Source organism: Mytilus edulis, chromosome 7 (genome assembly GCF_963676685.1).
Source record: "Mytilus edulis chromosome 7, xbMytEdul2.2, whole genome shotgun sequence".
NCBI lineage: Eukaryota > Metazoa > Mollusca > Bivalvia > Mytilida > Mytilidae > Mytilus > Mytilus edulis.
The window spans coordinates 24,667,661-24,686,979 of record NC_092350.1 but is presented as its reverse complement, the minus strand read 5'-3'; the positions used below and the strand labels follow the sequence as shown (position 1 = coordinate 24,686,979).

At 30.7% G+C, this 19,319-nt stretch overlaps 2 protein-coding genes across 3 annotated transcripts in view; one reads left to right on the top strand and one right to left on the bottom strand.

Moving 5' to 3' along the window:
• Nucleotides 1-4,581, bottom strand: part of LOC139481099 (probable glutamate receptor) — a 42,487-nt gene extending 37,906 nt beyond the window's left edge. The window contains exon 1 of the mRNA XM_071264200.1: nt 4,306-4,581. Within this exon, the coding sequence (XP_071120301.1) occupies nt 4,306-4,489 (184 nt within the window). The 5' untranslated portion in view covers nt 4,490-4,581. The remainder of the gene's footprint in view (nt 1-4,305) is intronic.
• Nucleotides 4,582-13,895: 9,314 nt separating this feature from the next.
• LOC139481097 (histidine N-alpha-methyltransferase-like) overlaps nt 13,896-19,319 on the top strand; it is a 31,903-nt gene continuing 26,479 nt past the window's right edge. The window contains exon 1 of one of the 2 annotated variants that reach the window (XM_071264199.1): nt 13,896-14,465. The gene's annotated coding sequence lies outside the window, so the exon portion shown is untranslated. Of the gene's footprint in view, nt 14,475-19,319 lie in introns of both variants that reach the window. The other variant, XM_071264197.1, reaches the window with a different exon arrangement.

The following is a 19,319-nucleotide window of genomic DNA, read 5'->3' as shown; positions in this document are numbered from 1 at the left end:
AATCCCTGGGATGTGTTTTGGTTGAGTTTAGTCTCTGATGCATGATTTTTTTTATTATTAATTGTTTTTTTTGGCTTTTAACTAGCTGTCAGTAATTGCGAGTACTCTCTAATCGTATTTTCTTGTTAATTCGACCTGTTGATAATGTTTATAATGCTTTTTTGTTATTTGATATTTATATGGATCTTGTCTATATACCAGCTTTGATTATTTGGAATATCACTTCTTCTGACTACATTTGTATAAACTTCAAGATTTACCTGTGTTTTTTTTAAACCGGTTTTTTTTTCTAAAGTGAATATTTTCGAATGGTTAAATATTTCGCAGTGTTGTCTTGACATGGCTTTGTTTGGACTTGTTTGTTTGCTTTTTGGCCTTGAATGTTTGTCCCTAATATTTTATTAACTATACATTTGCATTCAGATATTGCAATGTCAGTCCTCATAAAACTGCACGTAATATTCTTCAAACAATTACAAGTTTTATTCAACTTTGTGCGGCTGTCCATACCTTCCACGGCCGGTATCTTTTAAGCCTATGATGGGATCTATAAAATATATAACTTTCTCACTGAAGGTATCCAAAGAAGGTTACCAAAGATTTTTCGACGATACAAATATTAAACTTTACAATATAAATAGAAATATTTAACCAATGAAATCAAATAGCAAAAGCTATGCAATTAACAAATATATACTTATTAAGCTTATAAATTATTTAACAATGAAATACATTAAATATGAAATTTGGAGTTTTTCCAAGGGAGCTAATAATTAATTATTAACACTGTCTGCTACACAGCATTTCGGGGACTCTCCCTCTGGTATCTTTCCTCACTCTTTTATAGCTGACTATGCGGGGGCTTTTCTAATTATTGGGGGCATTATGATGACCTATAGTTGTTAATTTCTGTGTCATTTAGTCTCTTGGCAATCATAATACATATTCTTTTACATATAGCGATGTCGTTATTACTACATAGCTATGTCGTTATAACGACATAGTGGTGTCGTTCTTACGACATGATATGTCGAAATTACGACATAGTGATGTCGTAATAACGACATGTTATGTCGAAATTACGACATGCTATGTCGTAATTACGACATAATTATTATTTTTTTAATGGCCCTTATCGGCTTCCGTAAATAGGTTTAATCGGCCTTAATTCAGAAAAAGTGACGAATTCGAAAAACGTAATGATTAATAGATAAAGTATTCTGAACGAATGGTATACGGACTTTCCTAATCAAGGGTCATAATGATACGTGATATGACCTTGCCCTTGTGAACTGTGAAGTGTGGTCAATAAAATGTATGGAACTGGATGTGGAGTTGAGGTTTTTGATTTTTTGCCATGGGAAAGGCGTCAATTTATATTCTGTCTTGAGGGATCTTTAATCTTAATAGGCTACATAAAATTTGCAGAGAAATTTTAAGAAATTGTTCTGCAGTGTGAATTTTGATATAGATCTAATCGTTTTTAAAAGGTGAAAAGCGAATTTGAAGAAAAAAATCCGTTATAAATGCTAATCCTACACGCTTTTGCTAAATTAGCCATCCTTAAAAACGCTCAAATTGTTTTATAAAAAATTTATTTAAAACTGAAATAGTTGAAGAGCCATATGATGAAATAGGACATAAAAAAAAAAGTCATACCATCTAGGGTCAACTTTACCTGAGGGAATTGCAACTTAATTATCTTTATAATTACAGAATTTTTAGACGTATTTGAACTAAGATTTTGGTTGTCAGTGTACCTCTCTGTTCTTCGGTTACGATTTGAGACCTTATTTTTCTCACCTATTATATATATACGTCGTAGAAACTATAGTAACAAAAATGACGGTGTTAGATTTGAAATGTAATTCCAAATTGTTGGGTTACTTCATTTATTATTACTGAAGTTATTTATTTTATTTGTAATACTTGTAGATACGATTTTTGGGTATTTGCGCATACATGTAACGTTGCGCTCTTATGAATTGTTATATTTCCCGTTTTTAAAGTTTTATGACGTTTAAGAGATAACTATATTGTATTTGAAGCTTTAAGGACGTCCATCGGTAGTTTTACTGTCGCAAATTTAGTTTACCTGGCGACGCGGAGCGGAGACAGGTAAACGGGTATTTGCGACAGTAAAACTACCGATGGACGTCCGCAAAGCTTCAAATACAATACAGTTATCTCTATTCTAATGCAAATCGAGTTCATAATTGAACTTCAATCATTATTTCAGTCTTAAACGTTCATTAAAGAAAATTCCGCGAAAAGATGTTATCTTCTTTGGTCCCTATACTAGGTGACGTCATAGGTATGCTTCCGGCGTCAAACATAAACACCGGGCGTTTTCTGGATTCTGTGCCGCTTCAGAATGTAATAAAATTTGATAAAAAGAAGATTTTTAGGTGCAACATGTGAGTTTTTTGGCTTATTATTGTAGAAACTACATGTCAATACATTCAGCAATTCAAAATGTCGGCTTCCTTAGTTACAGACAAGGAGATAGATAATTTTACGCTTACTGTCATCCAATCAGAACCATGGATACAAAATAATTGCATTAGAATTAGCCTTTTACGTACGTTACGTTGTCTAGTTTTTATTCATTGCAAGTTATTTGATATTCGGAGACACATCATTATTTTATAGAGAGATCATAATCGGTAAGAGATAATTTATGTACATTTTTAAGAACAATATTTATTTAAAGAAGAAATATTAAGAATTGTAAAAGTATTTATAAAGTAATATTTATTTCAATTAACTTTTAATTTAACAAGTTATTCATGAAGCGGGAAAGAAAGTGTATCATATTGTTTGATTAGTATAATGCCTTTAGTTTTTTAAGTTATATGTTTACTTTACAAAAAGACAAATACGATGTATGTTAATGTGTATTTGTATTTTATTGTAGAGAATCGGTTGATATGATATATAGTATAAAAAGCCAAAATTAAATGTATTTTGAAGAATAAAAGATACTTATATAGACCGCATACTCGACTTATCGCCTTATTTGATGCCTGATTGATGTGGTCCGTTACAGACGGACTCCGAGGAAAATTAAAAAGGGAAAGTTCCTTAATAAATGGCAAAACCAAAAGCTCAAATACACCAAACAAATGGAATTCTTGACTGGGTACAGACATTTTCATGTGTAGAAAATGGTAGACTAAGCATTGTTTTATAGCTAGCTAAACCTGTCAATTGTATGATGGTCGCATAAAATTCCATTATATTGCAACCATGTGTGAACAAAACAAACAGACACAATTTGTAAAAATATATATAAAAAGGGAGTATATCAGTCAATATTGTGTTTTAATCCTAATCATGTTAAAACAAATAAATATGTCAACAAAGAAAAACGTAAAAGCGACGTGAATTTTCCGTCCCTCAATTCCTTTTATTCGTGTTAACATATTTACAACAATATCACCAAATTTAAACATATAATTAATGGTTGAAGGGTAACTGCTTAGTTGTACTATCATCTCAGTTTAATTTGGTTTTAATGTTGTATGTGTTGGTTAATATTTGGTGTTATAAACTGTTTTTTGTCTTTTCTTTTTTCTTTCTTTCGTTTTAGCATTTTACCTGTCTCGTTTCTGTACGTTTTGAAATCCTTCTAGTTGTTTCTATATGTTTTTTTTTATCATTTTTATTCAACGAATGGACATTTAGAACATAAATGCGTTTTATATCATCTCTCGAGCACATAAAAATTGAACATTTATGTTATTCATACATTTCCGAATTCATGCTATTAATCAACAAGGTCATAATTTAAGAAATTTACAGTTTTGCAGGATTTCGTAAAACATAAAGGAGGGGCGACAAATACAAGAGGGACAATCAAACTCATAGACAGAAAAGAAACTGATAACACTATGGGTAAAAAATAAAAGACAAACAGACAAATAATAGTACATGAGACACAACACAGAAAACATACAAGACTAAGCAACACAAAACCCCACCAAAAACTGGGGGTGATGTCAGGTGCTCCGGAAGGGTTAGAAGATCCTGCTCCATATTTAGTCTTTTTGATAATAACCAGATAAACAAAATACCCTGTTTTTTATAAATTAAAAATATATGTCAATCCAATCAAAGCAGCGTGTGTTTTACAATCAAATTATTTTAAACTTCTTCAGCTGTGTTTATCTTATATAACTTTTTTAAATTGATAAATTGATGGTTGTCTGTTGTATATTTTCACCTATATATCATATTATGCAAAAAAACTGACTAGTATATTCATATGCAAATAAACAGAAACTCATTATAAATCAAACATACCTGTTTCTTTGTCAAAAATGATACATACAGACGTCCATTTTAAATTAATCACCACAGACATCAACATTAACACTGATATTTCTGTCTCATAGAAAATGGTTCCTTTAGTTTTTATGTTCTCTGTTACTGTAAGACAATCGGTCATCATCATTGTTTGATTTAAAGGCACCACGATATCTCGCATTATTTAAATCTCCATGAATTAAAGCTTTCTGACAGAAAATAGAACACTTATTTTTAGGTCTCTATTATAAATGAAAAATTAGTAATTGCTTCAAAACATGAAAAAACATCCGTTACAAAATTATATGTTTAAATAATTTATTATCTGAATTAGATAGAATCAATAAATATCATTTGACAGAGTTCTTTTATCTAATCATAAATATTAATAAACACATCACCAATTAAGATGAGTATCTATAAAATAAAATTGTAGCCTGAAAAATGTCAACTACTATCTGTTTTCAAATTGGACATTTTAAGTAATTTTCAGTTTATTTGGTTGACATTTTGAAGAAGTTTTGGAATTGAACAATGAAATTATAGGTACATTGTGTGTGATCAGATTTCAAAAATGCATTATCAAAATCTTGAATTCATAATTGCTGGCTGAATTCATATTCAAACATTGTATCATACTTTGATATGTGAACTATGAAAATTTTGATCAGAATCTTTTATTTATAGATAAAGCAGATTGGTATTTTTAGTACATATGTATGTTACAATTGAACATATGCAGGACGATGAATAGTTAATATTGTAAAACAAACATTTAGTCTTAGATGCATGATTATTTTACTAGTTGTTATTGCCTTTGAACTAGCTGTTAGTTACTTTAATTAAGTACTTTGAGATGTATATTTTATGTCTTTTGTTTTGGTGTATTTCTATTTGTATCTATCTCATGATTTTTTTCAACATTTTATAGTCCGTTAATATGTAAACTGTACTGTTACACCACTGTCCCACGTTTGGGTGAGGCCTTGGGTCCCGCTTACATATCTAGCCCCGCTATATTGTGAACGTATGTGCCTGTCCTAAGACAGGAGCATTTAATTCAGTGGTTTTTGTTTGTTGGTCTGTCATATATTTATTAGTCGTTCATTTGTTTTGCACCTAAATTTCTCAATTAAATTGATTTACATTTATCATTTAGGATCTTTTTAAGCTGACTATGTGGTATAGACTCTGTAAATTGTAGGCCGTACGGTGACCTACAGTTGTTAATTTCTCTGTGCCGTTTGGTATCTTGTGAAGAGTTGTCACATTGGCAATTTTATAAGGTCTTCTTTAATATATGTTATTGCCATTACCTTTAGCAAAACCATTCACTAAATTTCAATGAAATAGCTTTGAAGAAGATGATCTCCTTCATACTTAAATTAAGATTATGAATAAAATTAACAGCTAAATCTAAACGGTTGCTCACATGTTCTATTTTTTTTTTCTTTATCTCGCACAATAAGATTAACATTATTTTACGAAATGCTTAAGATTATTCCTAACAGATAGTCTGTTAATATTACCATGAAAGTTCTTATAGTATATAAATATAATTCGTCTCAACATCATCCCAAAAATGTTAGATCTGTAAATTTGCTTTCGCAAATTGTTTGTTCTTCCCTCACCGGGATTTGAACTCATGCCACTGATGCTACTGAGATATTGTGACACCAAATCGATTTTCAATGTATCCGATACGCTAGACCACTGGGCCACCTAGGTTTCACAATAATAAAGTTTCGGTGTACAGCATTCCATCAAGTAGCCTTGTTACACACAATAATTACTTAATAAAAACGTTCACACACAGTTCAATATATTATACATTTGAAAGTTTATCAAGTAGAAAAGAACATTTATTCATGACGTCTGTAAGGTATTTTTCATGATCTTTTTTAAACTATAACATAACTATTACATAACTTCAAAACTAGTAAACTTTTTAGAGAGTTATGACTCGATTTATTTTACTTGACCGGGCGGAGTGTAACCGGTTCGCTCATAATAGACCAGTCTATCTATAATTATGTGTTTTGAATAAACTCATCAATGAAGCGTCCAGTTATTGTTTTGTAAATTCCTTTGATGACACTGATAGGTAATTAGAAATCCGTAATAATTATAACGGCAATCATACTTATCACACACATCTTCAAATAGACTGTCCCTATGAAAATTAAAACGAAAGCTCCGCCCGATCAGTTGAAATAACATTGGTGATTTGCACTGTTTAAAATCCAATAAAAGTAAAAACAATTAGCAAGTGACTAATGCAACTCAATAATGATATTATATGCATGTTTCATTATAATACTTTATTCTGATTGGCTAACTGAACATTACGTGTTATTCCGTAAGCAGTTGCATTGCTCAATACAACTTTTCATTCATGATAACACGTGGTCCAACAATAAAGTGCACAGGTGAATTAAATAAAAAAAATATATAAAATTCGTGTTATCATGATCATAGCTAAAAAATGTAATTGTAAGTATTGAATGCTTCTTTTTGTAACTTTATAGGGTTGTAAAAGCGTTGACCGTGTGCACATTTTTAGAATGAAGTGCTTCCGCGCTTCATACAAAATGTACTTCTGTCAACGCTTTTACACCCCAATACAAAAAGAAACATTCAATTCTTAATTAAATCCGATATCATGTGTCCTTCATTTAAAACCTTCACAGTGTTCAGCTATTAAAAGGAAAAGAATGGTGACAGCTCCAATCCACTAAAACTAATTCATATACAGATAAACACAATGATGAACATATTTATTTAACCTACAATATGAAATCGAATCGACCTAGAAAAATTTAACAGTACGTGTGCACGTGTTAGCTGTCTATTTATATCGATATGTATGTTTATATTGGAATGTTTGAACGTCGGCAGTCTTTGAAGATCAGCTCGTTGGTTGACTTGAAAACGTCTATACTAAAATACACACAAAATCCTGATACATATTATCGAGACCTTGCATCGTAAATTGTTTATTTAATACTGTTCATGATTTTGATATAAGTTTTAGTATGTTAAAAATCAAATATGAGAATTTAAGTCTAATTAGGGTGCATCGATTTAACCGCTCATGTCTATTTAAGAACTCAAAGACGTACGTTTTCAATCCAAAATTATGTTTTAAAACCCTATGAAAAATTAGTCCGTTTTCTAAACAATTTGGAAACTCAGCCTTATGTGACATCGGTTGCGAATTTCATTTCAAACTCTACCATTTATAGTTTATTTGTGGTATGATTTTTGTTTATCGTTTATTTAATGTCCAATAAAACATAAAACCTGCCACGATGGTTTGATAGACTTGGATGCTAAGTTTGTTCATTTCGCTGAAATCAAAGACTTTTTAATTTAAGAAATTTTTGACCGAAGCATGTTGTATATAGCGCTCGATCAACACGTTCAAACCACAATAAAATGACAAAAAAAACATTAACTTCTTAAAATAAAAGTAGTGTGCTAATAAGACTATGAATAAAGTTGCTTTTTCTTTTCTTACTTGTGCACTGTTTGTGAAAGAACGTGTCATCACGAATGTTACATTTTATTTTGTGATGGATGTTAATTTTGAATGACGTGTAATTGTTGTTATCAAATCAAAGTAACGGTTTTATATTTGAAATGTAATTATCTGTATTTGAACCTTGAGTTCTCTGTTAATTAAGCATGAAATATTTAAGGACACACAAAATGGCTTTCAATTTAAATTGTTCGGATAATGTCTGTGACTGCAACCAATAATTAATAGGATATACATTTAGTTATAATTATGAATAGTATGAAACGTCGCACGCTACTGGTGTTACTTCGGTAAAATCACGGACAAGACACATTCATCTTATTAATTTTTAAACATAAAAATTGATATCATAAAGTGTTGTTTATCATTTTAAAGCTTTTAAATTCTTCTTTCAGATTATTGCAATTTTGTCTATGTAACAGACCATTTTCATTAAATAAAACTCAATAAAACCTTTATGTTGCAATATGATTTCCTTGTCCCGCGTTACACTTTTACTTTTGTGAAATTCTGAATACCGTAAAAAACATATACATTTTATTACCAAACGTTATAAAAGTTTGTCTAGAACAAGCAATTCATAATTGGGCGATAACATAATGTCGATTTTTTTCTCTCGAAAAGACGGAAATATAAAAAAAAAGGATCAAGATGATACAAATTATGTGTCCCATGCACTAAAGGTTGCCGTATTTTTTGTTAAATTGTCCCAAAAAAGGGAATTCCAGAGCAATGCCCATGTCGAAAGTAAATAATTCTTATACTAGTATTTTGTACAAAGATCACAATTTCGCCTCATGCAATAATCAGGAATTTTTAAAATAAATTCTTATTTTTCGAGTTGAATAGCAATGTCCGACATTTTGTCCCCTTCAAACCAAATTAAACGTAGGGTTACGTTTTCTGTTTGTTCATGATGTTTATTTAATACAGTGCCATTCGCTACATAAAAAAAATTATATTGGATAAAAGTACAAAAAATTATCTCTATTTTGATATTAAATTCCCATAAATTAAATCTAATATACGAGATATCAAATAAAACTAAAATGTCCGATACAATGTCCCCACATACGATTTTGACGTTATTTAATAAAATATACTTCTAACGTTCCGTCTAATTGTCATTATTTCGGTTTTCACAGACGATTTGGAATACGGCTATTTTATTTTGTTGCTTAATAAGAAAACTTTAAAATTAATGTTTTATGTTGAAGCTCTGCCGATTCACAGAGAAGGGGTTGGGAGAGATTTTCTCGCGGAACTGGAGTGTTTTCCGGACTATAATAGTCGGATCCGCTATAATACAAATTAATAGAAAAAAAAACAGCAATAATAATTGTTCCCGATAATTCCCTGGCATATATTTGTGCAGAACTGACATGCTAGATATGCCGTAGTCCTTTCGCCTTGACATTCTGGAGTGCAAAGATGAGCGCATTTGCAGCCATAGTTTATCCATAAAAAAAAAGTAATCGATTGCCTTTATAATTAAAATGTATATAAAACAAATGGTTTCAATTCAAGTTACTTTTTATTTTTAATTTGTTAACAAAACTAAAGCTTACCATCTTTTATCTAAGAAAAAACAATTAATCCTTTCTTAGGGGAAAAAATCAATCCTTTAAAAAAAAAAAAAATTTTTTAAACGTAATAATATCTTTATTGCATATTTGCTGTAACAATTTACTAAGTTTACAGCTTGTAACTTAATATCCCTCATGTTAGTTTACCTAATAGTTTAGGGAAGCACTATTTGGTAAGATATAACTTTTTCATAATATTAGTATCTATAGTAAAATTGATTTCACAATTATATAAAATAAATATTGTGAATACACATACAGATCTTTGTTAAATAATTTCTCTCCTTTTTTTTATACATTAACTTTTCCGGAATCTTTTCCGTTATCGATTTTATCAAATGATCCGTATTCCTTTGAAAGAAATTGGGCATAGTTAGTGTTGTTTCAGCAAGCATGTGCGTTATCGCATTATCGATTGTGTCTAAATATTCTGATATACATGTAAACAGGATTTAACTTATTTTATAAAATTTGGTAAGTATGCAATTTTTGTTTAAGTTTCTACTGATCTATTGTATGTCGTCGTGTATATGTATTACACAAGTTAAGTCATTCATTTTAGCGTGCACAATTCACAATTTATCTACACTAGAATAAATTATTAAATAATCGTTATTACACATGTTTATCTTTTTTCCCCCTATAATGTTTATGAATAAAACAACAATATGTGCCATGTCGTTACTTATGCATGGTTGAACATTTTTACAAACATATCTTTAACACATGCCGACATGCATGATTGAACTTGTGAATAAACATGACCATATATGGCTTGTAAACAATTAACAATTGAGTTTACCAATTACTATGTTTTTACTTTTTATAAAATAATGTTTCAAACATTTAAATTGATTTAATTCTGATTTTTGTTTAAATCTTCAATGAATCTATTTATTTTTAGAATTGTCTTACTATTATTTTTGTTATTAAAATTGTTCATTTCAATAATATCTGAAATTTCTTTTTGGAAAATTTTCAAAATGTTTATTTTTTTTTGTTTTTTTTTCTGAGACATAATATGCTTTATATAATGAAAAGGATATTATTGTTAGTATGTAGTTAATATCAAAGTATGCTGAGTCTTCAATTTTGTACCCTATTACTAGATTTTCAAGACTTATAATGTTTTTGTCTATACTAGGGAGTTCATTAATTTCATTGTTATTTTTAGGAAGTCTGTATTAAATAAGTAGTTGACAAAAAAGTGTTGATAGTTATCTTTTTCTTTACAATGCTTACATAAGTTGTCTTCAGTAATTTTCCACTTTTTTAATTATTCATTACATGGCAGAATATAGTGAATAAGTTTCCATCTAAACATTTTCAATCTGTTATCAGTGAGATATTGCAAAATGAAAACAAAGTTATTTTTGAACTTGTAACTTAAATTTTTGTCAAATAATTTTTCCCACAACAGAAAACCGTTCGGTTTTTCATGATTTTCTTTTCTCTAGTGCTCGTTAATGGAGTTATTGTTGTGTACCTAATTTTTAAGTCGTTAACAACTTTAACTTTAGTTTTGATGGATTCTTCAGTACAAAGAATTAATTTCCAATTCATTGGAATAGCCTTTTTTAACATATATATTTGGTTTATCCAATTTTGTTTATATTTAAGCTTAGATAAGATGGTTGTTTCAGAGAGTTTACCCTCTTCATCAATGATATCATTTATTGTAATTATATCACTTTTTATCCAGTCGTCAAAGTTTAGACATTTTCTGTTAAACCTAATATTATCATTTCCCCACAAAACTTGTTTTCTAATTCAAAAAATCTTTTGGGATACATTGTATTTTGTGTTTCCTCCTTTTTCACTAATCCAATCTTTAATTAGTTGCTTGTAACAGTCTGGCATATTTTGTAACTTATTTTTATCAATGTCTTTAATACTCTTTAAATTCTTGAATACAAGAAGATTTTCCCCTAATTTGTTAAAATAAAATTTTGGAATGATTGTCCAATTATCATTTTTATCTCCACTTAATTTTAAAATCCAGCTGATATGCAGTGATTTTATGTAAACATCAATGTCTGTAATTTTAAGTCCACCTTCCAAAAAATCTTTTGAAAGTGTGGATTTTTTTATTTTGTCTTTTTTGCCTTTCCATATAAAATTATATATCAAAGTTTTAAAATTGTGCAACATTTCTTTAGGAATTATAGTGTTTGCTGCAATATATGTTAGGTTGGCAAAACAAGTGATTTGATGATGACTATCTTTCCTATAATAGTAAGATTTCTTTTACTCCAATCAGTTTTTATTTTTTTACATTTTAAAAGCTGTTTTTCAAAGTTTAATTTTTGACATTCTTGTTTATTATGACCAAAATAAATTCCAAGACTTTTAATAGGTGTAGTACACCAATTTATATCTTCACATTTATCACGACAGTGTTTCAATTGGCCTAGCCATATCCCTTCAGTTTTTGTTTTGTTCAATTTTAAGCCTGAGAAAGTACCAAATATTTCTATTAAATTAATTGCAAGAGTAACATCTTTTAAAATTTATTGTAAAAAGCCAACATGCATTACAATGTTTTTATTTTGGCTTACGTCTTTGAGTGTGCAACGTTAGGTGACACCAGTATCGTGCGACGTTTCTATATATCTCTGAGAGGTCATTGCGGTCATCACATGAACGATTATCGTCAAAAGAGAGGGGAGAAAGATACCAGAGGAACAGTCAAACTCAGGGATAAGGGAGTTTCCGTTTTGAATTTTCCTCGGAGTTCAGTATTATTGTGATTTTTACTTTTTTCATAGATCGAAAATAAACTGACAAAGTCATGGATAAAAAATACAAAGACAAAAAGAAAAGCCATAATACACAAGACACAACATAGAAAACTAGACAAAGCTTTAAATATCGACCTTGTAACAATGATAAGATACGCGAACTTAACTGATATGAGACATTTTGAAATAGATGATACAGCATGGTATATACATGTTTCCATGTACATGTATTTAAGAACTGCAAATAAGAAATAAACAAAAGTAAAAGTTAATTACACCACATTTGTATTTTGAAAAAAAACATTTTAACACCACACATCTATATTTTTTTCATTTTTGCTAATGTGCTTTGTCTATATACCTTATTGTGCTTTGTCTATATGCCTTTTTGTGCTTCTTTTTTTTTACATATTTGTTTGTTTTATAGTAATTAAGATTATAACACAATGCTGACTGCTGTACCGGGTACCCCTATTTTTAACATTTTTACCTATTATATCTGTTTGTTTTGTTCTCACATCTATGTCGGTATATTGTAATTTGTTGCGACTGCCATATAAGTGAGAGGTTTAGCTAGCAATAAAATCAGGGTAAATCCACAATTTTCTACATAATAAATGCCTGTACCAAGTCGGGAATATGACAGTTGTTATCCATTCGTTTGATGTATGTGTGAAGGGCCTCGGTGGCCGAGAGGTCTACGTAGTTACTAATCAATAGCCAGTTAATACTGAGGTTGTGAGTTCGAACCCCGCTCGTGCAGGGTACACTCGACTCCTATTTTAATTGACTAGGACTGTCGGTTTTCCTATGGAAGGTTTTCTCCAAGCACTCCGGCTTCTTCAACCATTGAAACTGACCACCACAAATAGCCGAAATGCCGTGCTTACAAGTGGCGTTAAAACACCCCAAAAAATCAATCGTTTTGTGTGTTTGGGCTTTTGATTTTGCTATTTGATTAGGGACTTTCCTTTTTAAATTTTCCTCGGAGTTCGATGTTATGGGGATGTTTTGTTTTACATATCATTTGAATCTTTTCTATATATCTACATGCTGTTTCACCAAGTCTTCAAACGTCGTCAGAAATGAATTAGATTTACCAATAACTCTCGATCACTCAATTGTTGACTGAAAATATTATATTTTACACATACACAAGATGTAAAATTAATTGATAAACAGAATGTTAGCAAGGAATGATTGTAACAGGATGCTGTTACAAATTCTTTAAAACAAAGCCTCATTTAATTTATATTCCTTCGGATTCACCCTATATATAATAATAAAATCACTTGACACGCAATATTTTGTTTAGAGGCAGGGGTCTCAACATTCGTGCGATATATGAACATTTTAAGACAGCAAGGGGTGGACATGAACCTAACGGGATTGCTGAAGAAAACAAGAAAGTATACGATTAAGGGATGGGATCTTAACCATTTACAAGAGATATCTGACATTGGCAATGACAAGGGTTGATGTTGAACCCTTATGATTCAATCTTGATGTAACAAACAGAAAATAAAATAGTTTAGTGGAGGGAATCTCAATCCGTTCTCTTATATTTGAACATTATAAAATGGCAGGATACTGATGATCATTAAGGACTCACTATTCATATTATTCGAATCACGTGACATGCCAAACAATAAACAGTTTATTTATCAGCTGGGATTCGTGACTATTGTTGTAAGACGATAAGGTGGATGCAGGGGTGTCCTGCTTTTTTCATTTTATTGTATACTGTGAAGCTTACGAAATTTCTTTTTTTATCTTTCAATCCGTGAACTTTGGAGTTTTTGTTTTTATAGTTTTACTAGAATAATGTATGTGTGCGACATAAACTTTTATTATAACTTCCAATGAGAAGGCGTTCCATGGTTGGAAGTTAATACGTTAATAAGAAGAAGAAGAGAGAAGAACTGCAAAAGTGGATATTAACTTGGAACCAGGAGTTGTCATAGTTACGGCAACCATTTTGGAAATTTATACGGTGAATCCACAAATATGCATGATAACATTTACTTGTTTTCTTCAGAAGTATGGATTAGCTTTTTAAAATTCCAAAAACAGAAACATTTCTGTAAAGTTTCATCCAATTTTGAACATGAAAATCTATCAATTGTGTACTTTTTCCAAATCAACAGTGGCCCTTTTTTAAAGTAAATATGACTAGCTGGTTTTGGGATCTGCTGCTGATAAAAATAGGAACTAGCATGCGGCACGAAACAGTCACAAATTGCGATGTTGAAAGAGGCCAGCTAAGAAGATAATGCTTCATTAACTCAGGTCAGCCAGGTAACATATCAATTAAGGTCCACTGGTTCAATCACATAATCAGCCACGACATATCCAGGCTTATGGAGGTAGAAAGTCATTGTGAGAAAAACACCGTTAACTATATGTGACTAGCCACTTCAAGGCTTAGGAGGGTACATTGTCAAAAATTTGCTTTTTGTATATTTATCTAGAAGATCTAGTCATGTTTTATGACATATTTGTTATAAAAGCAACGAGTCATTTCGAATACCGGTATGAAAATGAGACTGTTCTATGACGACTTTTATTTATTGAAGGCACTAATTTATAAAACACAAAATTATTGTATTTATTGGCTCTTAGTGATGTTTAATAGCGTATTTGAATAAAATATCAAAGACTTAAATTTACTACAATACAAACAATTCTTATCTCTATTTTAGAACATGTAATTTAAACTTGTTGAAATGAAGTTAGTTTAAAATTTGTCAAAGTAAACTTTAAGATTTCATTTTTTTTTAATTTAGATTTTTTATGCATGTCTCTAAACATAGTACTAGACGCGTAACAGTTTATGAGGTCATTTGATACGGTTAATTTATTATGGATATATTTCATACTTAATTTATGAAGGAAAATATTTAGAGCAGAGCATTTTTGTTTTGATTGTAGCTCTATTTTAGAACATGTAATTTTAACTTGTTGAAATATGTTTAAAATTTGTCAAAGTAAGCTTTAAGAAATTTCTTTTTTTAATTAAGATTTATTATGCATGTCTCTTTACATAGTATGCGACGCGTAACAGTTTATAAGCAGGTGTTCTCTTATATGCATTTCATACGGTGCATTTATTATGGATATATTTAAGATATCATTTATGAAAGGAAATCTATAGAGCAGAAATTTAATTTTTGTTTGTATCAATTTAAAATGTAGATTCAAATATTTTTCACTTCAAACGATAAACTAAAACTTCTTCAAAACTTATATATGACGTATAGTTCGGCGTCCGCAAAAAAGTAGCCAAGGAAAGTGTTTATCTCTTCTTCACAATACGTATTTCATTGAATCTCGATATTTATCATGTTTATAATTTTTCTAACAATGACGTTCTATCTCCATAAGCCTGCAAATGTCATGGCGGGTCACAATTATTTGGTAAGGAAATGATATACCTAGATGTGTTTTCCGATAATGTTTTCTTTTTTTTTCCCAACTGATAGTGTTTTCATTAAACTTTACACAAGTACGTTTCCATGACATAGGTTTCTGACACAGAATGAATGTGGTCTAATGAACTTAAAATATTTGTTGCCTTTGAGCAATTCACTATGCTGTTGAATATTAATCCTCTCAAAAAAATGTTTGAAGAAATTTTCTTTTTATTTATGCAACCTGAAATGAGAAAAATTTACCCCCCCCTTTTTTTTCCACATCCCCTTTTCCCTTTCCCTTTTTCCAAAACTGATCTCAATACAAATTTCTAGAGGAGTTTGCAACAATAACTACTCATTTAAATACATCATAAAATATTAAAATGTAAAATAAAGTGCTTGTTATCACTGAATGGTAAAGATTGTTTTAATTTATCAGTTGGTAGTAAAAGTGAATATACATTGTATATTGTATAAAACAATGATTTAAGTTGATTCAACTACTATTCTGGACAAAGAAAGATAACTCCAATCAATTTCTTGCTATTGCACAATATTGTGCAATTAGATATTTCTTGCTATTGAATACTGTGCAATTAAAAATTTCTTGCTATTGCGCAATACTGTACAATTGAAGATTTTTTGCTATTGCGCAATACTGTGCAATTGAAAATTTCTTGCTATTGCACAATACTGTGCAATTGAAGATGTCTTTCTATTGCTGAATACTGTGCAATTGAAGTTTCTTGCTATTGCACAATACTTAATACAACAATTTTGGATCCTGATTTGAACCAACTTGAAAATTGGGCCCATAATCAAAAATCTAAGTTCATGTTTAGATTCAGCAAATCAAAAAAGCCCAAGAACTCAATTTTTGTTAAAATCAAACTTAGTTTAATTTTGGACCCTTTGGACTTTAATGTAGACCAATTTGAAAACGGGACTAAAAATTAAGAATCTACATAAACAGTTAGATTTGGCATATCAGAGAACCCTAATTATTCAATTTTTGATGAAATCAAACAAAGTTTTATTTTGGACCCCGATTTGGACCAACTTGAAAACTGGGCCAATTATCAAAAATCTAAGTACATTTTTAGATTCAGCATATCAAAGAACCCCAAGTATTCAATTTAGTTAAAATCAAACTTAGTTTAATTTTGGACCCTTTGAACCTTAATGTAGACCAATTTGAAAATGGGACCAAAAATTAAGAATCTACATACACAGTTAGATTCGGCATATCAAAGAACCCCAATTATTCAATGTTTGATGAAATCAAACAAAGTTCAATTTTGGACCCTTTGGTCCCCTTATTCCTAAACTGTTGGGACCAAAACTCCCAAAATCAAACCCAACCTTCCTTTTATGGTCATAAACCTTGTGTTTAAATTTCATAGATTTCTATTTACTTATACTAAATTTATGGTGCGAAAACCAAGAATAATGCTTACTTGGGCCCCTTTGTGGCCCATAATTCCTAAACTGTTTGAACTAATAATCCCAATCTTCCTTTTGTGGTGATAAACCTTGTGTCAAAATTTCATAGATTTCTATTTAATTAAACTAAAGTTATAGTGCGAAAACCAAGAAAATGCTTATTTGGGCCCTTATTGGACACATTGAAACACATCCGAAAAATTCCGGAAAATTATTGTCAATGCTAATTCTATTAAATAAGAAAGAGTAGCTTAGATCGTTTTATTAAACCTTTACAAGTTCAAGAAGAAAACATGATCATGCATTTGAATTAGTGAAAAAAAAATGTGTGAGCAAGTAACGACGAATCAACTTTCGTTAAAACACGCTTCATGGCAGAACCATATGATTGGACAGTCAAATTATATTCTGGAGACAAGTCATACAATTTAAGCAATTAAGGTATGTCGAGCCATTTGAGCGTGGCGATATTGATGTAAATGACGCAAATTATTAGTCAGGCCATCCATTGGTGAGTTTACTCTTCATAAATAACTTCAAGGACAAACCGCTTCAACATTCAGCATGCATTGTGAACGACTTGATGAAATTAAAAATAATTTGCATCTGATGCTTCAAATAAATCGGGGCATGATGTTGCTTTTCGAATACTACAGTTCAGCATGTCTACATTCATTAAGTCAACATGATGATCTATTTGCGAAAGAAAGAGCAAACGAAATTCGTTGTTGTGTAGTTTGCCATTTACATTTGTTTACAGATATTGAATTTTGTGAAAAGCTGTTTACGATCGTTTGAAATTTCAAATTATTTTTATCTTTACAATGAATTCCAACCTCTCTGGTAAATATTTTGCCTGGTCAGTAGTTTACAATTATTTTCAAATGGATAATGATTACAATGCACTCTCAATTGATATTGAACGGAAATATATACTTTAGCTGAGTGTGTAATATTCCTTTATAAAATGGTATTGGTATTGTCCAAATTTTTTATGTAAAATGATACAACTGTTATAGAGATTTCGCCAATGACTGCTTTAAAACCATAATGAAAAAGATATGTGGTATGATTGCCAATTAGACAAATCTCCACAAACAGACAAAAAATTACATATACAGGCTCCTGACTTGAGACAGCCAAATACAGAATGTGAGGAGGTTAAACATGTCAACGGGCGCCCAACCATCCCCTTACATCGGACATTTGTGTATATAAAAAGAAGATGTGGTATGATTGCCAATAGAACAACTCTTCATAGAGACCAAACGACACAGATATTTACAACTATAGGTTACCGCACGACAATCAACATTGAACAAATCCCATACCACATAGTCAGCTATCACAGGCATCAAAGGGACAATAAGGTTTATTTCTAATGGTGGTAGATCCAAATTGTTCTTCAAGTCATTGAATGCAGATCAATTAGAGATTGTGAGAATTTCTTTGTGCACCTGAAAATAAACATGGGTTGATAATATTTGTAGTTTTACTGTAACTATGCACTATCGCACTACAATGGTTTTGATTTGCTAGAACATGACAAATATTTCTAGCGAGATCTTTTCAAAAACTATGGACGGTGAAGCAATTTTGTGTAGGACCTGTAAGTGTCTGAAGAGGCAGATATAAGAACTATTCTGCCGTCTCATTTTGCAAATGAACAGATATTGAAAAGTTTTTGAAGGGTTGTATCATATGAAAATCATGACAGGTATGTTTTATTTCTAATAAGGTCTTTTCCTCAGATGTCAAACATGATGAATAGTGATTTAAGACTGGAGGCGTTTGTTCAACCAAAGCCACAAAACAGTTTTTTTACCTATTCATGACATATGCAACTTTTTAAAACTTATTGGACCCCAGATGCCTGGCACACCAACAGCAGCTTGCGCTCTTATAGGATGCGACACGTCTTCTCTTATCGAGATTTAAAACGGAAGTCAATTACAAGGGGTCTGGAAAAACATGCATGTATCGAAATTTGTCATTCTAGCTGGTGCTTAGATTGACACATATTTTGCAGTGAAAATCACTTCACCGCGGATCAAAATGACCCCAGAAGCAATAGTCAATCAGTGCATGGTGATACGAATAAACTCATGAGTATTGTCGGTGCCATACAGTGACATCCACTTTTATTCCTAGTACTCCGTTACCTGATGAAATTGATGTGCATATTGATGTCTAGCGTAAGAGTATTACAAACATACATAGACAGCAACTTTTGAAGCGTAATATCTCTGTGAATCTTTGTTTGTAGTTCACATATATATCGGGCTTT